General features: G+C 38.6%; 2 protein-coding genes across 5 annotated transcripts; one reads left to right on the top strand and one right to left on the bottom strand.

The window, feature by feature from the left end:
- Positions 1–4,250: 4,250 nt before the first annotated feature.
- Positions 4,251–18,050, bottom strand: b3gnt5b (UDP-GlcNAc:betaGal beta-1,3-N-acetylglucosaminyltransferase 5b). 4 transcript variants are annotated; one of them, XM_026936995.3, is made up of 3 exons: positions 17,549–17,984; positions 17,095–17,185; positions 4,251–6,400 (listed from the first exon to the last, which is right to left on the bottom strand). In XM_026936995.3, the coding sequence occupies exon 3, from the start codon at positions 6,238–6,240 to the stop codon at positions 5,104–5,106; it is 1,137 nt and encodes a 378-aa protein (XP_026792796.2). In that variant the 5' UTR covers positions 6,241–6,400; positions 17,095–17,185; positions 17,549–17,984; the 3' UTR covers positions 4,251–5,103. The 4 variants fall into 4 exon arrangements, with proteins under 4 accessions (XP_026792796.2, XP_053089446.1, XP_026792797.2 ...); XM_053233471.1 differs by lacking the exons at positions 17,095–17,185; positions 17,549–17,984 and adding an exon at positions 17,991–18,050; XM_026936996.3 differs by lacking the exon at positions 17,095–17,185.
- On the top strand, positions 6,407–11,864 carry LOC128318138 (E3 SUMO-protein ligase ZBED1-like). The gene is made up of 2 exons (XM_053233472.1): positions 6,407–10,834; positions 10,922–11,864. The coding sequence occupies exons 1-2, from the start codon at positions 10,502–10,504 to the stop codon at positions 11,165–11,167; spliced, it is 579 nt and encodes a 192-aa protein (XP_053089447.1). The 5' UTR covers positions 6,407–10,501; the 3' UTR covers positions 11,168–11,864.
- Positions 18,051–18,378: the final 328 nt, after the last annotated feature.

Here is an 18,378-nt window from a genome sequence, read left to right as displayed (position 1 = left end):
TGGAGGCTCCTTACTTCTTAGTTTCTAAGTTAAATCACATGGTTTGTTGAATCCGTGTCTGTAGAGCCATACAAATCCCTGTGCACGTCGTTACTATGGAAACGATAACTTATTAGAGCGAGCGCGTTAATAATAAACAACCTGCGATTTGCCTTGCAGTTACAGAAAATTAATCAACACCTTCTGACCAATCAGAATCGACCGCATTCCTGATTTAAAAGGCAACGTATACTTTAAAAAATAAGTAAATTGCAGTGTGTCTTAAAAATTGTTTTTAGACCACGGCATCATGATTTTTTATTTATTTATTATTTTTTTTTAAAATAGCAATCATAAATGCTGATTAGATGTTAATTTTGTACTGAGCCTTTAAGTTTAAAAGCCTTTAAAGAACTTATTTAAATGATTACAATTTTTAAAATCCTTTTTAGGTTTAAAGTCACTTCTTTTGTACACAAGTTTTTTCTATTTTTTTTTTTTTTAACTGGCAGTTACTTCGCGAAACCTAAATATCCTGATGATCTATAGCTGTAGATCTCTCACTCTTACTAAACCCTCAACGCTGATCATCGTGTGACTCAATTTCTCTGTCCTTCAAGCGCTGAACTGTATTGTAACGAGCCTTAAGAGGGCACCCGTGATTTCCTCTACGAAAAACACAACAACACGGTCTCACAAAATGTGTCCAAATAAGGCAAACATCGGCTGGAAAACCTCATTTGAAATGCAAAGAGAAGGCATTGGACCGGAGATGGAGGAACAGACTCGACCCCCCTGAAAGTCAAACAGAATTTGCACAACACTTGACCTTTTAAACTCCAGAACTTCCTATTTTTAAATCATGAGCATGTTTATGAAATTGCATTTTTTTCTAACTATATATTACAGAGGACATTTTTGGGTGATTGTGTCCCACTGATACTAGATTTACAGATACATGTGAAGTAATTTCACGACGGTAAATTTCCTTAACAGCAACAAATTAACAATATTTTTGTCCAGCGCAACCTATAATAACCTAAACCTACACTTTAACTTACAGTATAATCTTTTAAACTACCTCATTATTAATTATTCTTATGATAATATCCTTTTCCACGAGTCGTCCGTTATACGTGTGCCACACATTCACCCTTATGAAATATTTGGAATATTCCCCAAGCCACATTTTTCCTTTTTATTATTATTATTCAAAGAAAGTGTAATGATGATTGATGAAGTCACTTTGAAAGTACGACCCTGTTACCCAAATTATAGCTTGAAATTAAATTACAGATTGTTTATTAAATCATTAGAATGGAAGATAGTTACACGTTATGTATAACTAAAAAAACTCAACTTTTACTGTTACTCATATAAGAGCAAAAAGAAACCTTGTAAAAAAAAAAATTTTAAAAAAAAAAGAGAGAGAGAGAGATTGTTGCCTGAGATTGGTTAACACACTTTCTTAGTTATGATGATTTCATAGATTCAGTGTTGAAAAATTATTTTTTTAAGTGTTAGAAGGGCTAAATGTCTAGACGTAGTTCGTTAGGTTCGTGTAGGTCGTTATTGTTACTCTTGATGAAGTTGAATCCGGTGTTTTGAGAGCAAGAAAACTTTCCTAAGAGTTTAAATCCTGGTCTCATGCGCTGTGAAGCTCTCCTACACCTTCAAGCTGTTATGCAAAACTCGACGTGTATTTGTAGTGAGTGTGTTCCTTCTGTTTGAAAAGTGTACGCAAATGGGAGTGGGGTATGTGGCAACAAGGGCACAAACAGGCAAAAAAAAAGCTTTCCAGTCTGAGGCTGGAACATTAACGTTACTAGCGTGTCCCTAAGTGATATGTTATTCCTCTTCTATGCTAACAGGTTTTATTTATTAAAAAGACATGCTTTTTTATCTGTTTCTAGTTACATTTGCAGATTTTCTGAAATAAATGGACAAAAATTAAATGTCGCTTTCAAATCAGAGAATTCACATGAGTTTTTTTCCATCTTTAAATTGAACTCGTTTGTTAGCTTACATTTTTACATAACTTGTGGACTGAAGTTATTTTTAGCTATAATGTTCTTTGCATTGTCTTTGAATGGTTTTGAATTTGAATTTGAATTATTTCTTAAAAAAAAAAAAATACAATTATGGAGATCTGTACACCAATGTAGAACGGTCAGGTTTTTTTTTTTTCCACCCCTAGTCACTTTTCTAAAACGAGGTCTGATTACAAAGTCTGAAAACGAGTATTAATTGGATTTGTCATGTCTCAGGGCTAGACCCTAATGTACGTGAAGGTTTCAGTATCTGGGCTGGTTTGAGTATTTCAGAAACTGTTGATCTTCTGGGAGCAGTCTCTAGACTTTACACAGAACGCTGCCCAGAAAAAAAAAAAAAAAAAAAAAAAAACATCCAGAGAGCGGCGATTCTGCAGGCAGAAACGCCTCGTAGATGAGAGTGGTCAAGAGGAGAAAGGCTAAACTGTTGCAAGCTGACAGAAAGGCTTCGGTAACTCAAATAATCACTCTTTACAACCGGGGTGAGCAGAAAAGCATCTCAGAACACACAGCAGGCAGTTTGGGCTACAATTTGAAGCAAACAGGGATCCTATGTACGGTGTACTTAATAAGTGGCCATGTGCGTGTATAATAGTATATTAGCCGTGGAACAAAGGAAGCTCAATATTTAAAGTTTATAATTTAATAATATAATTTAAATGACTTAAGCAAACAAATAGAACATGATACCACATGATCTGTGGCGTCCTGCAGAACTCAGGCCACTTGATCTGTTGGTTTAAAAGTAATCTGTTTAGATCTGCTAGAAGGACGGAGGGATACAAGTGTGCATTCACTCTTCTGAAAGCCGGCTTCTTCCATGGCTTTCTAACCACTAGATGCTACTCAGATGTCACACAAGAAAACCTGTTCTCAGTGAGTACACACATCCAGATCGCTGATCAAACACAACCTTTATCACATATGAGTCCTGGAGTGACCACACCTTTATTGTTCAACTGAGCACACAGTTGTGTGGGAGATCAGCTCTCAGACGGCATCGCAGCCTTGCAGACTCCCTACGGTTATTCGAAAGTGATTTCTTTCTAAAGAATTTGTGTGGTGGCCTGAGGAAATCTCCTTCCCATGGTAAAAATCTGGACATTTCTCTTGACTCAAACATGCATTTTTCAAGTCTGGGTAAAAAGTGTACTTTTTAAACCTTTCATTCCAATTCCAGAGAAATATGCCTTATCTACATTTATAACCTAATCAGCATGTGAGCTCGCTTGTGGAAAGCACAAGTGGCCACATGCCCTCTTCTTCTTAATTAGTGGAAGGAAAAGATTCTAGATTAATGCATTGTGTTATTAAATTTTCCATTTAGCGAACAAGTGAAGGGATGCATCAGAGTCGGCAGAAAGTGCAGCATCTGCTCTGTGCTCATTATAGCTCACAAAAAAAGAAAAAAAATGTTTCAAAGATAAGAGGAGGGCTTGTGGAGTATCTGCAATAAAGTTATTTCCTTCTCAAGAAAAGATTCTTAAGAAAGCTTGAAGCAACGATTTTCCAAAGAACCAATGAACCATACTTTTGTTATAGTGTTAAAGCATAATTTCCCAAGCTAGAGGTCATAATGCCATGTGGTGTCACTTGATTTACAATGACATCCTTAAGAGAAGCTCAAAATCTTTCACATTCATACAAGACACATTTACATTAAGAGTGTATGTGCTAATTAAATTTTTTCACTACCCTGAAATCAAGAATACGAACACGAGAATATGTCAAAACATTTATTGAATATGCATATACAAGTAAATCTAGATTTTTAAAAAAAAAACGTGTAAATCCTAAATCACTTAAAATCCATTTGGGGTCGTTTGCCTAAAAGGTTTAGGAACCAATGGTGTAAATCAAACCATGGAAGAACGGCTTTAATATAAACGTTCTGCAAAGTTGTAGCTTAAGTGAATTCACATTGGGTTTTCCAGATGAATACATCAAAAGCATCTACAGAGGAACCTGTTTGATCTGCAGGTTATGGAGGGCAGCACAATACCCCAGCACCCCAATGGACATTTTCATTTACATCATGTATATAGAAATGGAGGAATACATTTTAGAGAGTTCAAAACAAAAATTTGGAACAGCAGTGCATAAGAAGGAAAGTGGGCAGCTGGTGAAGGTGCATGCCCCTTTCTACAAATTTTTGCACACTAACCAATTTTCAAAACACCCCTTGCCCAAAGTGGTGATGTATCATGCAAAATCTTATGCAAATTACTAAGATGGTTCTCTTTTTTTTTTTTTTTGTTTTTTTTTTTGTTACTGCTAAGGCGGTGGACGCATACAACTTCTGTACAGCTACAAAAATAGGCTTTCACATACAGCTGCAAAAGAAGATCTGAAAAGGGCTTATAATGGGAATTTAATTTCAGTAAGATCTGACTTGGTAACGTGGTGGTGTCATTCAGACCCGAGGTCCGTGGTGCTTTTCTGCACCAATATGTGGAATGAATCACCTCTGAGCACGAGTTTTCAGCAGTCACGTACTAACCATACCCTATTATAATCACTTCAAATGGAAAAGTGCTTCAACATCAACTTCAACTGATACCATACTTCAGCTTGAAATTCTGCAGAAATTCTAGCATACATACATGAGGGCTCATGGAGCGTGGCTGTGGGGATTTGTGTTCGTTCAGCTACAAGAGCATTAGTGAGATCAGGAGCTGATGTTGGTGAGGAGGTCTGGGGTTCAGTCAGTGTTCCAGTTCATCCCAAAGGTGTTCAGTGGGGTTGAGGTCAGGGCTCTGTGCAGGACACTCGAGTTCTTCCACTCCAACCTTCACACACCATGTCTTCATGGAGCTCGCTTTGTGCACAGGGGCATTGTCATGCTGGAACAGGTTTGAGCCTCTTAGTTCCAGTGAAATGAAATTGTAATTCTACAACATACAACTGTGTGCTTCCAACTTTGCGGCAATAGTTTGGGGAAGATCCACATGGGTGTGACGTAAAGAGTCCTGTATACATATAATATACAGATCTCCACCTAGCACAAAGGCTTTGGTCTAAAATGGAAAGGAAGAGGAGGGGGGAAAAAAGGGATTTCATACCAATCCAGACCCTATAAAAAGGCTGCTTTACACGGGTAGGTGTTTAAAGCATGTAATACACAAAGGAGTCTGATTTTAGTTATGGTGCAGTAAAGCTTTCCAAAAAGTCCAGAGGAAACCTGCTGCACCTCGGGATCTGTTGCAAGTTTCCAGAGTTCATGGAAGTCCTTGACATGTCCATGTGATGTCATCATTTGGTTGTAGATGCAGACGTGGTTAGGAGCCCTATTCTCTCCAGAGAAGAAGACGTGGTCTTGGGGCGAGATCCCTATCGCGCTCGCGCAAATGCCCATAAAGACATCGTCGATATAAAGAGAGGCGTTTAAGGTGAGGGAAGCTTGGTAGACTCTAGAGGCCACGTCTCTGGAGACAACATAACCGGCTCCAGGGGTGTAATCAGGATAGAGAAGCCAGGGGTACATCTCGTGAGACACATAGTACTTGCTGTCTTTCTTACGAATGGGTGGAGCACCTCGATGCACCCTGCCGACCCAAAAGTCCTTGACGCCGGTCCGGTTGACCTCCTGCAGGTAGCGGATCAGGTTGGGCATATGGACAAAGATGTCGTCATCTGCAGACATGAGAAAGCGGGCATGGTCGCAATAGGCGTGTGTCCAGCTGAGCTGGAGGAGAAGCTTGATAGTGAGGTTGTGAAAGGTATCGAGAAAGTCCTGTTGAATTAGATCCTGGTATATTTGGTCTTCCCAAAGCAAACTTTGCTGAAGCTTCTTTCTGTCTATTGGTTGAGGGTGGATGCCAAGAGCAAACAGCACTCTCACAGTCACACCTAGATCCCTCTCGATGTAGATCTCGTTGCCCCATGTCGACCGAATGGCCTGCCTCCTTTCATAGTTCTCTGGCGAGCTTTTTACAAGCAGCAAGAGTAGCACATCTTTGTTGACACATTTCTGCTCGTGGTTTATTAAGTAACGGTGGTTGCTAAACTTCTGTGCTTCTTTGTAACTAATCGTTAGGTTAGCACTTATAAAGTCCAAGCTGTTGAGCAGGCGGAAAGAGTAGGACTTGACATGATCTGCTATGTTACTGTCAAGACTTTCCCAGTACACCTTGATCACTGACAACACAAAGCATGTCATCATTAGCTGTCGGAGTTGGCATTTTCTGATACGCCGGAAACATACAAACATTCTGGACCCTTGTACACATCCAGTTGAGGGTCCGAGAGTGGGGGTGAAATAAGCCTTGGCTATGTTTTGTGCCGAAACATTGTTTGTCACAAAGTTCTTTTATAGTCCATCCTGAGGCTGAAACCATTTCAAGGAACTTCTGGCAGCATTGTTGTCATGTCTAAAACAGAAATAGAAATGTTTTATTCATTTTCCAAGAACTCCCAACATAGTTAAATACTGTGCAGTCCAAATTAGATTTAGATCACAAATATTCAACAAAAATGACAAAATTAAAACGGAATTAGTCACTTGTACAAACTCTCACCATTAGTGCTAGTCTTGCACCCCAATTTCTAGCTTTCTCTAGAGAGTCTGGTACACTCAGTCACTAAAAGTGTCCTTAAAATGGCTAATTGTACGACACTGCAGACGACCAACCACAGACCTTCCCACAGCAAACGCATGAGATGTCTCATTTACCAGTTTCAAACAGTTTTTAAAGACGACATTCTGTGAATTTCTTTTCAGTCCGATGATATTTACTTCTTCTGAAAAGCTTGCGTCATTGTTCAAATGTTCAAAAGTTAGAAAGTGGAAAACACAAATGGCATGTACGCAAAAGTGTAGAGGCCCAAACAGATTACAGCCTTCAAGATCCTGAAGCTTGCTGCCAGAAAAGTATACAATAAGGCAATAGAGCATCAGAGGCTGAGACTAACTGTGACAAGACCAGAAGCTACACTGCTTGTTCCCCCAATACCAAGTAATGCATAGGGGACACTAAACAACTTTCAAAATCCCATAATTGCTGTACTTTTAAATGCACTAAACAGCATTTACCTCTTGCAGTGTACACAGACTGCTCAAATTAAACATGTTTCATCTACATGGATCCATACTAAAGAGAGCCTAATACCAAAACTCTCACAAAAGAGGCATGAACTGATTATGTGACTTTACCAGAGGGAGTTGCTCATTGCTGTTTTGTTGTAAATGTTCTTTCATTAATAAGTATTTATAACACCATGTAGCTTGGTAAAGAAAAAAAACATTTTGATTAACATTTTTTTTAACATTTTAACATTTTTAGCTCAAGCATATAACACTGACTGTACTTTTTTTTTTTTTTCAAAAATCCCTGCATCAATGTAAAAGCCAACACAGCACACATGCCACAGGTCGCCAATAATGGAGGGCTTTAAGGTCTCAGGCAGTGAAAATGTGCTGAGTGTGACGGAAAGCAGAGAAATGCTAGAGCAAAATGAACAGCTTCCACCAGGCATATGGGGGAAAAAAACGAGGATGCATCACTCTAAAATTCATCATTTAATGAGGAACAAGGAATCTTGCCTCCTGCACAGCTGTACTTCAGCTGTACTTCAGCTGTATTTCATGTTTTCTTTCATTTTTTTTTTTTTTTAATGAATGAGTAAATTGTTGCATAACTCAGATAGGCTGCTTTCACTACATGAACATGGACAAAAAGAACAAGTTAAAAACATTAGCAAAGTTCTTATTTCTCTTTTGTTTAGGTAATGGTAATACTTCTCATTTCTAGACCAGAGGAACCATTTTACGACTCTTGGCCTGTTTCACTTCATGTATACAGCTATAAGAACTACTACACATTTCCTGTGTGTACTTAACATAGACACATAAAATGATCAGCATGTACAGGAATACACTGCATTTCTTGCACAGAAACAATATACACTCAAGTTGATTTTAAGACTAAAAAGAAAAACAATCACTTCTCCCCCTAAATATTTTAGGTCGAAATGTGTACATGAGCTTATTTCGACTCTTTTTCCATCTTTTACTCACAGAAGTAGTTTGAATCGATCTGCATGCAAATGCAAGTGTGTGAACAGTGTGTTGCAAACATGCTTCTTCTGAAAGTTCAGCTTCTAACACCTCAGTTAAGCTCTGGTCATTTTCTCTCCTGAACATTGTACGTGCTCTAAAATAAAGACGCTAAAAGTCCTTCGAGTCCATTGTTTCGTTTCTAGCAACATAATCAACAAGACTAGAAGCTACATTGCTTGTTCCCCACAATACCAAGTAATGCATAGTAATGCATAGGGGACACTAAACAACTTTCAAAATCCCATAATTGCTGTACTTTTAAATGCACTAAACAGCATTTACCTCTTGCAGTGTACACAGACTGCTCAAATTAAACATGTTTCATCTACATGGATCCATACTAAAAAGAGCCTAATACCAAAACTCTCACAAAAGAGGCATGAACTGATTATGTGACTTTAACAAATGGAGTCACTATCTTTAATGTTCTCAACCCATGAATTCACAAGAACTAAATCCACACAATGATTAAATTACACTACAGATAAGTGTTTGCCAGGTCATCGAGGCATCGCAAGTTCCAATCCTGAGTGCCATCCTGGAAGGGGCCGTGTTCACTGAGTGGGAATCACTGCCTGTTGATTAGAGCACGTCAGTGATCGAATATATACTGAAGTGGTCAGTTAGTGCTCTCCTCCCAGCGTGTCTGGCCACCCTCTGATGTTGTGATTAAAAAAAAAAAAAAAAGAGAAATAATTTCATATTAAGCTACCTTTCCTGTTTTTCCTGCTTGCACTCAGAATCCCTGGATTATAGGGCTGCAACGATTAGTCGTCAACATCGACTATAAAATTTCGTCGACGTGAAATTTCATTGTCGACACGTCGTATTATTTAAGCAGCCTCATTTAACTCATGACTTAATACTTCTTCGTTTACTGTCTACGATAAGAACACATGCAAATGAAACTGCAATGCACCGCAAGAAGTGGTGGGGGCAGTAGCGTCTTTTAACCATTTGCGTCCTAAATCAATCGATCAATCAGTGAAGAAGTATAACACAGAGATCAACAATGGCAGAGGCTCCGGCTCCGTGTGAGCAGAATGTAATGAACTTGAGGCCGCGACTATCTAAAGTCTGGGAGTTTTTTAAAGATAATAAAAATAATAAAGTCAAGTGCACTGTCTGCAATGTAGAGTTGGCCTACCACGGCAGTACAACGGCGATGCACAAGCATCTTAAGCGAAAACCAAAAGTTCCAGATGGGTAAGTTTGCAGTTTTTGGTTTACTTTTTGGAAAATGCGTCTTTCAGTCTAGAGTGTCATAAAGTATATTTAGGCCTTTTCATGAAAGACGGTGTTGAACAATGAGCGCGCTTACATGCAGGGACTAACGTTACTCCAGTTATAAACGAAATAGTGGCGATATTCGAACATATAAACCGAACATCGCCACTCTTCCGTTTATAACCGGACTTGTCCCTGCATGTAACTGCGCTCACTGACTGAATGGTAACGTTAGTGTCTCGTCCCTTATGTTAATATTGTAAGCTAAATTCAAACTGTCACCTCGCCTACTAATGTTAAAGTTATTAACTTTATGATGTATGATGTATGATAAGAGAGATAAGGTAGATAGGCTGTTGTAGATAAAACAAGTATGAACATAAATAATCATTATATAAATTATAAATAATAAATTATCAATATTTTTTTCCATTTTCATTTTACCACTTTAGAAGTTCAAAGCAAAGGCGTGTGGATGACTTCGTCCTGCGGAGAGGCATTTGCACCCCTGAAACGGCCAGAATTCTCACTAACAGCCTTCTAAACATGCTGGTCTACGACATGAGGCCTATATCAATGGTGGAAGGCGAGGGTTTCAAGGAAATGATTCATACAACTATGTGTTGCCTTCAAGAACACATTTTACCAAGCTCATGGAGGGAAAGTATGAAACAATTCTCAATCATGTTAAAGATACTCTCAAATCAGCAAGTGGGAAGATCGCCCTGACAGCCGATGCATGGACCAGTCTCGCCACCGAAGCATACCTGGGCATTACTTGCCACTATTTAAGAGATGACTGGGTATTCAAAAAGTACTGCCTGACAACAATGCCACTTGAGGAACGACACACAGGTGCAAACATCGCAGGGTGGATTGAGGAGGCTTTAGAAAAGGTTGGACCCGTCTGCTTGAACAAAGATGGCCCGTTACTGCCACTTTATCAGATCCAACAGCAACACAGCAAGGTAAAAGGTACCTGGATCTTAAACCCGATCAGTGGACCCTCTTGGAACACCTTGCAAACGCTCTTGAGCCATTTGAATGTGCCACTGTGTTCTTGAGCGGGGAAAGCTACGTGACGATCTCTACCCTCCCTCCTCTGTACAGAGGGCTATTGAAGTCCACCAGCATTGCCTATGATGTAGCGCCAGTGCAGGCTTTTCAGACTGCTGCCTCATTGGAGATGACTGAATACTGCTCTGATGTGGTCAGTGTCACAGATGATGATGATCCAAGCAAGCACATCATTGCAGCTGCACTAGACCCAAGGTTCCGGAAACTGAAATTCCTAACACCACAGAAGTTGTTCAGCGTGCAGAGTAAACTACAAGATCTAGCTCTACAGATTGCCTTTGAGAAGAACCAGCCCAGCACAGGGGAGTCCACACCATCAGATGATCTGCATTCAACATCCAGGCATGAATCAACTCTCGATTCGCTTCTTGGATGCGATTCAGATGGTGATGAGAGTGAGACAGATCAGCAGGCATCACATGAACAACTAGTCAGTAATGAAGTAAGTTGTTTTGTTTTGTTTTGTTTTATTGGTGAACCTAAAATACAACATTTCAGATGCCAATTTTCATCTTATGTCTCATGACAGGTGCTGATGTACTTTGCTGAGCCACCAATCTTGAAGAAACAGTGTCCCCTGTCCTGGTGGAAGCTCAATGAGACCAAGTACCCCACACCGGCAATTTTAGCCAAGTCATTCTTATGCATTCCTGCTACCTCCACACCATCGGAACAGCTATTCTCTGTAGCTGGGAACGTTGTCTCTAAGAAGAGAGCTAGTCTTGACCCAGATCACGTGGACATGCTGACATTCATGCACTGCAATAAGCCATAAGTTTAAATCCTTTCCTACTTTTTGTTTACATATGGCCTTATTTGACCACTTTAAGTCACTTTAAGACACAACAATGTCACTTACCTCAGTTTTTCAATTTTCTTAATGTCCATGGCCAGTTTGTGGTTTCTCAAGTTACTGGATGTTAACTCAGTGTTTACATTGTGTCCTGTTGCGAGGATGCTACCTTTTAATACTTGATAGGCTCTTGCACTTTATTTTCACTTGTGAAATGACTTTAATATTTATTTTATTTGAGCCATATACGTGCATTTATTAAAATCAGTGTAAGCTGTTAAGCTTTTAGTTTTTTGGTGCTGTTGTCATTCTTTTCATTTATTTACTAAGAGACTTTATGTTGACCGATACAGGTTGGAGCAAGTGAAGTCGGGGCAGAAATAATCGCTGACTAATCGGAAACTGAATCTACAGATTAGTCGACTACTAAAATAATCGTTAGTTGCAGCCCTAAAGGATTATTAGCCTCAGTAATCCAGGGACATACACTATATGGCCAGATGTTTGTGGACACCTGACCATCACACTCATATGTGCTTCCTGAACGGTGGGGATCTGTGTTCATTCAGCTACAAGAGCATTAGTGAGGTCAGGCGCTGATGTTGGGATGTCGAGGAGGTCTGGGGTGCAGTCGGTGTTCCAGTTCATCCCAAAGGTGTTCAGTGGGGTTGAGGTCAGGGCTCTGTGTAGGACACTCGAGTTCTTCCACTCCAACCTTCACACACCATGTCTTCATGGAGCTTGCTTTGTGCACAGGGGCATTGTCATGCTGGAACAGGTTTGAGCCTCTTAGTTCCAGTGAAAGGAAATTGTAATGCTACAGCATACAAAGACATTCTAGACACGTGCCTTTTTGGCAAGCGTATGGGGGTCATGGTCAGGCGTCCACATACTTTTGGCCATATAGTGTACATACAATCACCCCAACCATATGAAAAATGTGTTATGATCTGATGAGACCAAGGTAGAACTTTATGGACATAATCCTAAAAAATATGTTTGGCGCATAAACACGACAGCTTGTCACCCAAAGAACACCATACCCATGGTGAAGCATGGTGGTGGCAGCATCTCTTCTCTTCAGCTGGGCCTGGGGCTCTATTCAAGATAGAGGGAATCATGGATCGCTCCAATTACCAATCTATTTTGGCACGAAACCTGCAGGCCTCGGTTACACAGCTGAAGATAAAGAAAACTTTTCACTTCACAGCACAATAACGACCCAAATCACAAATCCAAGTCAATGAAGGAATGGCCTCAGAAGAGGAAGATCAATGTTTTGGAATGGCCCACTCAGAGTCCAGATCTAAATCCTATTGAAAACCTGTGGAATCACTTGAACACGACTATGCACAGGAGTGACCCCCATCCACCTTTTGCAAGGAAGAGTGGAATAAAATTGCCATATCAAGATGTGTTAAAGCTGATAGAAATATCACTGAGTGCTGTATTACAAGCAAAAGATGCTTTAACAAAGTATTAATTAAGGGGCTTGCACATATGTGCAAGGAGGTTACTGTTTTATATAGTGTTCTTACAATCTTTCTGTTTGCTCACTTGGATTTTGTGGGTTGCGAGATCATATTAAAGGTGGGAAAAGATCGGACGTTATTTATATTGGTTTCATTTTTTTTTACATCCCATAAACCTGCAACTATAACGGGTGTGTAGACTTTTCATATCCACTGTATGTTTGTCACAAATGGGATTTCAGTGTCTGAGTCTCGGTCTGTATCAATTTTAATCACTGATTTATTTAAAAAAAAATCAAACCTGAATATTTCAAAATCAAAATATACCATCAATATGATAACCATATAAATCAAACCATATAAATCAAAACTATTCAGCTGAGTTAGTTAGCGAGCCTGCTAGCTTCACTCGGAGGTACTCAGGATAAAATTTTCTAATTTAAGGACATAACTGGTGGAAATATAGCGAGTTTACTGAGTGGAATCATAAGCAATCTCCGAATTAGGTTTATACCAAAGTCTCTCAGATTAAATTTTGCATTGTGTTAAATTTGCCTCAAACAAATAATCTACGTAATCAAAACAATCAATCCAAGAGGAATGCATCACATTTCTTAATCGTCACGTTTTAAATTGCACAGCTACATGCTTGAAGGTCATGTCTATTAGCCAGCCGCAATTCAAGGAAATTACGCTTTCTCTCTCAGTGCTTATGTATAGGCTTGATCTCTGAACTTCAAATGGATTCCCCGTCACGTTACGCAACAGCACTGCCGAGACGGTATCAAATATCAGGACCTAATTCATCTCTAGGGTGACAAACACACGGTTGTAAACATTGGACTCAGACAAATCCACATTAGCGTAATTGTCTGGGTTGCCAGGCCGCTTAAGAAACATTAGAGGGCCTGTGTTTTTCCGATAAGCTTGCTCATCCACAACAGTAAAATGATACAAAGCATGAAATGTGAGCCTAAATCACAGGACTGATCCAGATGTCCTCTTCTGCGTGTTTAATTCACTGTGAACTCAGAACAATGAGGCACGAGGCGCAAGATGCGACAAATATCCAAAATACTAGTGAGAAAATTCCTGAGCAGAATTACTTCTGTTAATTAATAATAATGCACATTAAGTAACGAATAAAACATTACGGTTGGACTGTCATATGAAAATAATCAAGAAAACGTGGAGCACCACTTAATGAAAAGTTGATTATTTTGCAATAAGTGCAATGTCCTGAAGTGTTTTATTCTTCTTATACAACATAGCAATTTGCCAAGTCTAACAATTTTTTTCAAAATTTCTTAATAAACAACATGTACTTTTTATCTGTTTATGGTAACGTTTACTGTTGTGGAACGTCTACAAAACAAATTCCTGTTATCACTTAGCAACGTCTCACACTCACTCCCTGGTAATCCACTTTTTATCTCTCTCTTGAAGAAAAAAGAAAAAAAAAACAGCTTGTCATGTTATCAAGAAACCAAAAAAAGTGCAAGTTATTTACAACAGGACTGACTTTCTAATGTCTGCCATTTGTTCTCTTTCAATGTATAATAGGCTTGACTAATCTGGCAAAATCTTCCATAAGCTTTTCTCTCACCAATGAGCTGATGTCGCTCATCGCTCCTCAATAACATTTATCTAGGCCTAATTTTTTTTCTGTTCTATTACAAAACAGGAAACTTCAAAATCAGTATTTCATTCATACTTGTAGTGCTGAACAATCCGGATTCTGTGCGGCTAGGAGTCTAAATCCTTGTCTACACCTCCAGAAATCTTTACGAAATTGAAATGCATTTTTCTTCCTGTTTTGAAAACATCTCCATCCACACAACAGCAATATTTTTTTTTTCTCGAAAATCTCTCCATTCAAATGAAAACACAAGAATGAATCCGTGACATGACGAAGGAAGAGTATTATGAGATTTACTACGTACAGCGACGCAGAGACCCTACCACGCTGCATCTTTACTGCCATTTACACTATCCTTAAAAATATAATTGCTTGTTGAATATGCAAAAAAAAAAAAGGATAAAAACACAAACCAAATGAAATTTAAGTAGGTGGGTTTAGCAGAGAAATTCACTGAATGCTGCTTACAAAATTACCTTTGGCAAAACATTTCCTCTTCCACGCAAGCCACAAGCGAAATCTAGCCAAAAACACAAAGCGTGAACTTAGTGGACAGAAGAATTACAACCGATATATTGGATCAACCATCATAGCGCCCACTACTACTAGTAACAACACGATAAAAACAGTATAAAAACGCTACATTTTTATCTGACTGCACAGCAACACTGAAAACCGAAAGCTTTTACGAATCTCTATTGTGAAAGTCGTCTCCAAAAACCAGTGAAGCTTTGGTTAGTTGTTGTGTTGGATGTTCTTCCGAACTTTTAAAACTTTGCTCTGAAAATTGACAATTTTTTTAATATTGGGGACGAGCTTTTAGTGGAAATAATCACCGGGGTGCTGAGATGCGTCTTGACACGACACGAGTTACAGTTAAAATCCTAAAGTTGATTGTCTTCCTATAATGGTGCGTCCTGAAGTGTTTTATAACCCTTATATCACAGCAATCTGCCAATGATAGGATTTTTTTTTTTTTTTTTAATTAAAGAATGACAGCCTGATATCGAACCGTTATGTAATCATTGATGTGGTGAAGTCTTCTGTAAGGAGATGTTTATGGAAGTAGTCTCCAGTGCCAGGACTTTGTAGCAATCATTGTGTTTTCCGGGATGTCTTCAGGACCGAGAACTTTGCGCTTTATAGCTGCTCAATTTCTTCAAGACAGAGAAACCACAAGGCTGATTAGGAATTGGTTGTTTATTGCTGCTATAATGTAGGTGATAACAGGAACTAAGTAATAAAAACACTAAAAAAGTGATAATGGTAACTGACTCAGACGTTCCACGACAGTAACATACCTACAAACGGATCAAATGTACAAGGTGTCAATTGTGATAATTGGCACTAGATATAATATTAAAGGTTTTTTTTTTAAAGGTTATAAATTTATACAACTAAAGATTCGAGTCTCAGCTGTTTTCTTATGTCAAATGAAAGATAAGATGGTAATGTAGGGATTTTGATTTTCCCCCCACTTAGGTGTGTCTCATGTCCTCCTGAACCTTCTGACCATCTTCAGTCATGTGTTAAATGCAGTAAAAAATAATACTAATGATTGAGACTTCAACATCAAACATCAACGTTTTGTTGATTTAAGGTTCTTTTTACGAAAAAAAAAAAATGATGAAAATCGCCTCGAAATCGAACATAAATCATTATCCTGATTTGTGTTGTTCTGTTGTTGTAATGTTAACAAGTTTTGTTGGGTTTTTTTCTATGTTTGTTTTAAAATTTCAGGTATTTTATTCTTTCTGAATCAGTGCATTCCCAACACATGGACCGTTTACTTTTAATAAAAGTGACGTTTAGAAAAAGTCTGAATGTTTCTTTTTTTAAAAAACAATTTATGCATATATTAATAATCTAAATAACCTTATTTCTAGGTATACATTGTTAGGCATCGCTGCTGGGGGGGGGAAAAAAACAACAGAAACCATAACAGAAATTCTAATGGTTGCCACTACAAATACCATTACAAACCATCAGCACCATTACTGGTCCTTAGCAACAGCCATACCACCAAGAGAAGGCAAGAGATTACCAGTAGAGACCCACAGGGACCATTACAGTTTCCATTACAACCGTTCCCATTACAAGTTTACAATTCCCATTAGAACCATTAAAACCAATACAATTGCCATTACAACTGTTAAAACCAATACGATTCCCATTATAACCATTAAACCCATTACGATTCCCACGGTAACCGTTAAAACCATCACGATTCCCATTACAACCTTAAAACCAATATGATTCCTACTATAACCATTACAATTCCCATTATAACCATTAAAATTCCCATTATAACCAATACGATTCCCATTAAAACCATTACAATTCCCATTACAACTGTTAAAACCATTTAAAAATCCCATTATAACCGTTAAAACCATTTAAAATTCCCATTATAACCGTTAAAACCATTAAAATTCCCATTATAACCAATACAATTCCCATTAAAACCATTACAATTCCCATTACAACCGTTAAAACCATTTAAAATTCCCATTATAACTGTTAAAACCATTAAAATTCCCATTAAATCCATTACAATTCCCATTATAGCCGTTAAAACCGTTACAATTCCCATGATAACCGTTAAAACCATTTAAAATTCCCATTAAAACCATTACAAATCCCATTATAACCATTAAAACCATTACATGAGGGTTTCTATTGGTTTTGGGGTTTTTTTGTTCAGCAGGGACGCTACTGGACTGATAAACACACTTAAAACTTATTTACATTTAACTTACTCACTTAAAGAAAGCTTAATGTGGAATAAATCACATTACCTCTGGCATTAAATGAAGTTTGAGAGATTTTCTTAAACAGTAAAATAGTTCCGAGTTTGAACAAAATGAAGCCACGTCAAGTAGCACGTTTCTGTGGAAAAGAAAAGTCAACAAAAATAACCCAAAATAAAGATAAAAGACTAATAAATTATCGTTCGTTTAAGGTTTTGTGTAATAAACAGTCAAATCTGTTCAACTCAAGGCGTTGTTTTGGTGCATTTATTAAACTAAACAAACCAAAAGGTGGTTTTTTTTCCGTTAAAGTTCCGTTAATATTCAACTAAAGGCTATTTTTAGCTGCTGAATTGTTCAAAAAAGACAAATAAATAGCTATATTTAGTAGATAAACACTTATTTATGTTTAAACTCTCTCACACACACTCACTCACTCGCTCTCTCTCACACACACACACACACACACACACACTCAGGACGCTTTCTGAGCAGCACTCACCGCTTCTCCTGCTAATTTACTGCAACATGGAGACCTTTTAAAACGGCTTCAGGTGTGTTGTTGTCGGAAACACACTAAAAACGCTTTTACAAACATCTCAGATTTACTGGACAGGGTTTTCGGGTGTCTGAGAGGACGAGCAGTAGATTTATTTCCCTCCACACCTCTCTGGCTCTCGTCTTAGAGGAGTTTGCTTCACTGGATGTTAGCATAGCAACCTAAAACTTCCTCCGGGGGCGGAGGGACGCGACAGCCGAGCGGCCAAAGCCTCATTTTACTACTCTTTTTCAGACCAGGTTCTCTTTTTTTTTAACCACACACTGTGCTTTGTAACAAGTTGGACAGTTTTCATACTGTTTGCATGACCAGCCACACAGACACACACACTCTACACACGCTATCCCACACCAGACTCAGTCAGGCGATATAAGCCTGCACTCACACTAGCAGGTAGTGAGGAGTTGTTCATGGATGAGTCGACTCTTTCAACCGGTTCAATTACATGAACACTGAGAGCCGACTCGCATACATGAGTTTGTTTGTTTGTTTTTCTTTCTTTCTTTGTGCAGTTTTCATATTGTTTGCATGGAGACACACACACACACACACACACACACACACACACACACACACAGGACATTAATACTAGCAGGTAGTAATGTGTTGTTCACGAATGATTCGACTCTTTGAGTCGGTTCGATTAGTGAACACCCAGAGTCGACTCGCATACATGAGTTTGCTTGTTTGTTTGTCTGCTACTTTTCTTTATTTCTTTCTTTAAGCAGTTTTCATACACACACACACACACACACACACAGGACATTAACACT

Source organism: Pangasianodon hypophthalmus, chromosome 4, assembly GCF_027358585.1.
Source record: "Pangasianodon hypophthalmus isolate fPanHyp1 chromosome 4, fPanHyp1.pri, whole genome shotgun sequence".
NCBI lineage: Eukaryota > Metazoa > Chordata > Actinopteri > Siluriformes > Pangasiidae > Pangasianodon > Pangasianodon hypophthalmus.
This window is presented reverse-complemented; position numbering and strand designations above follow the sequence as displayed.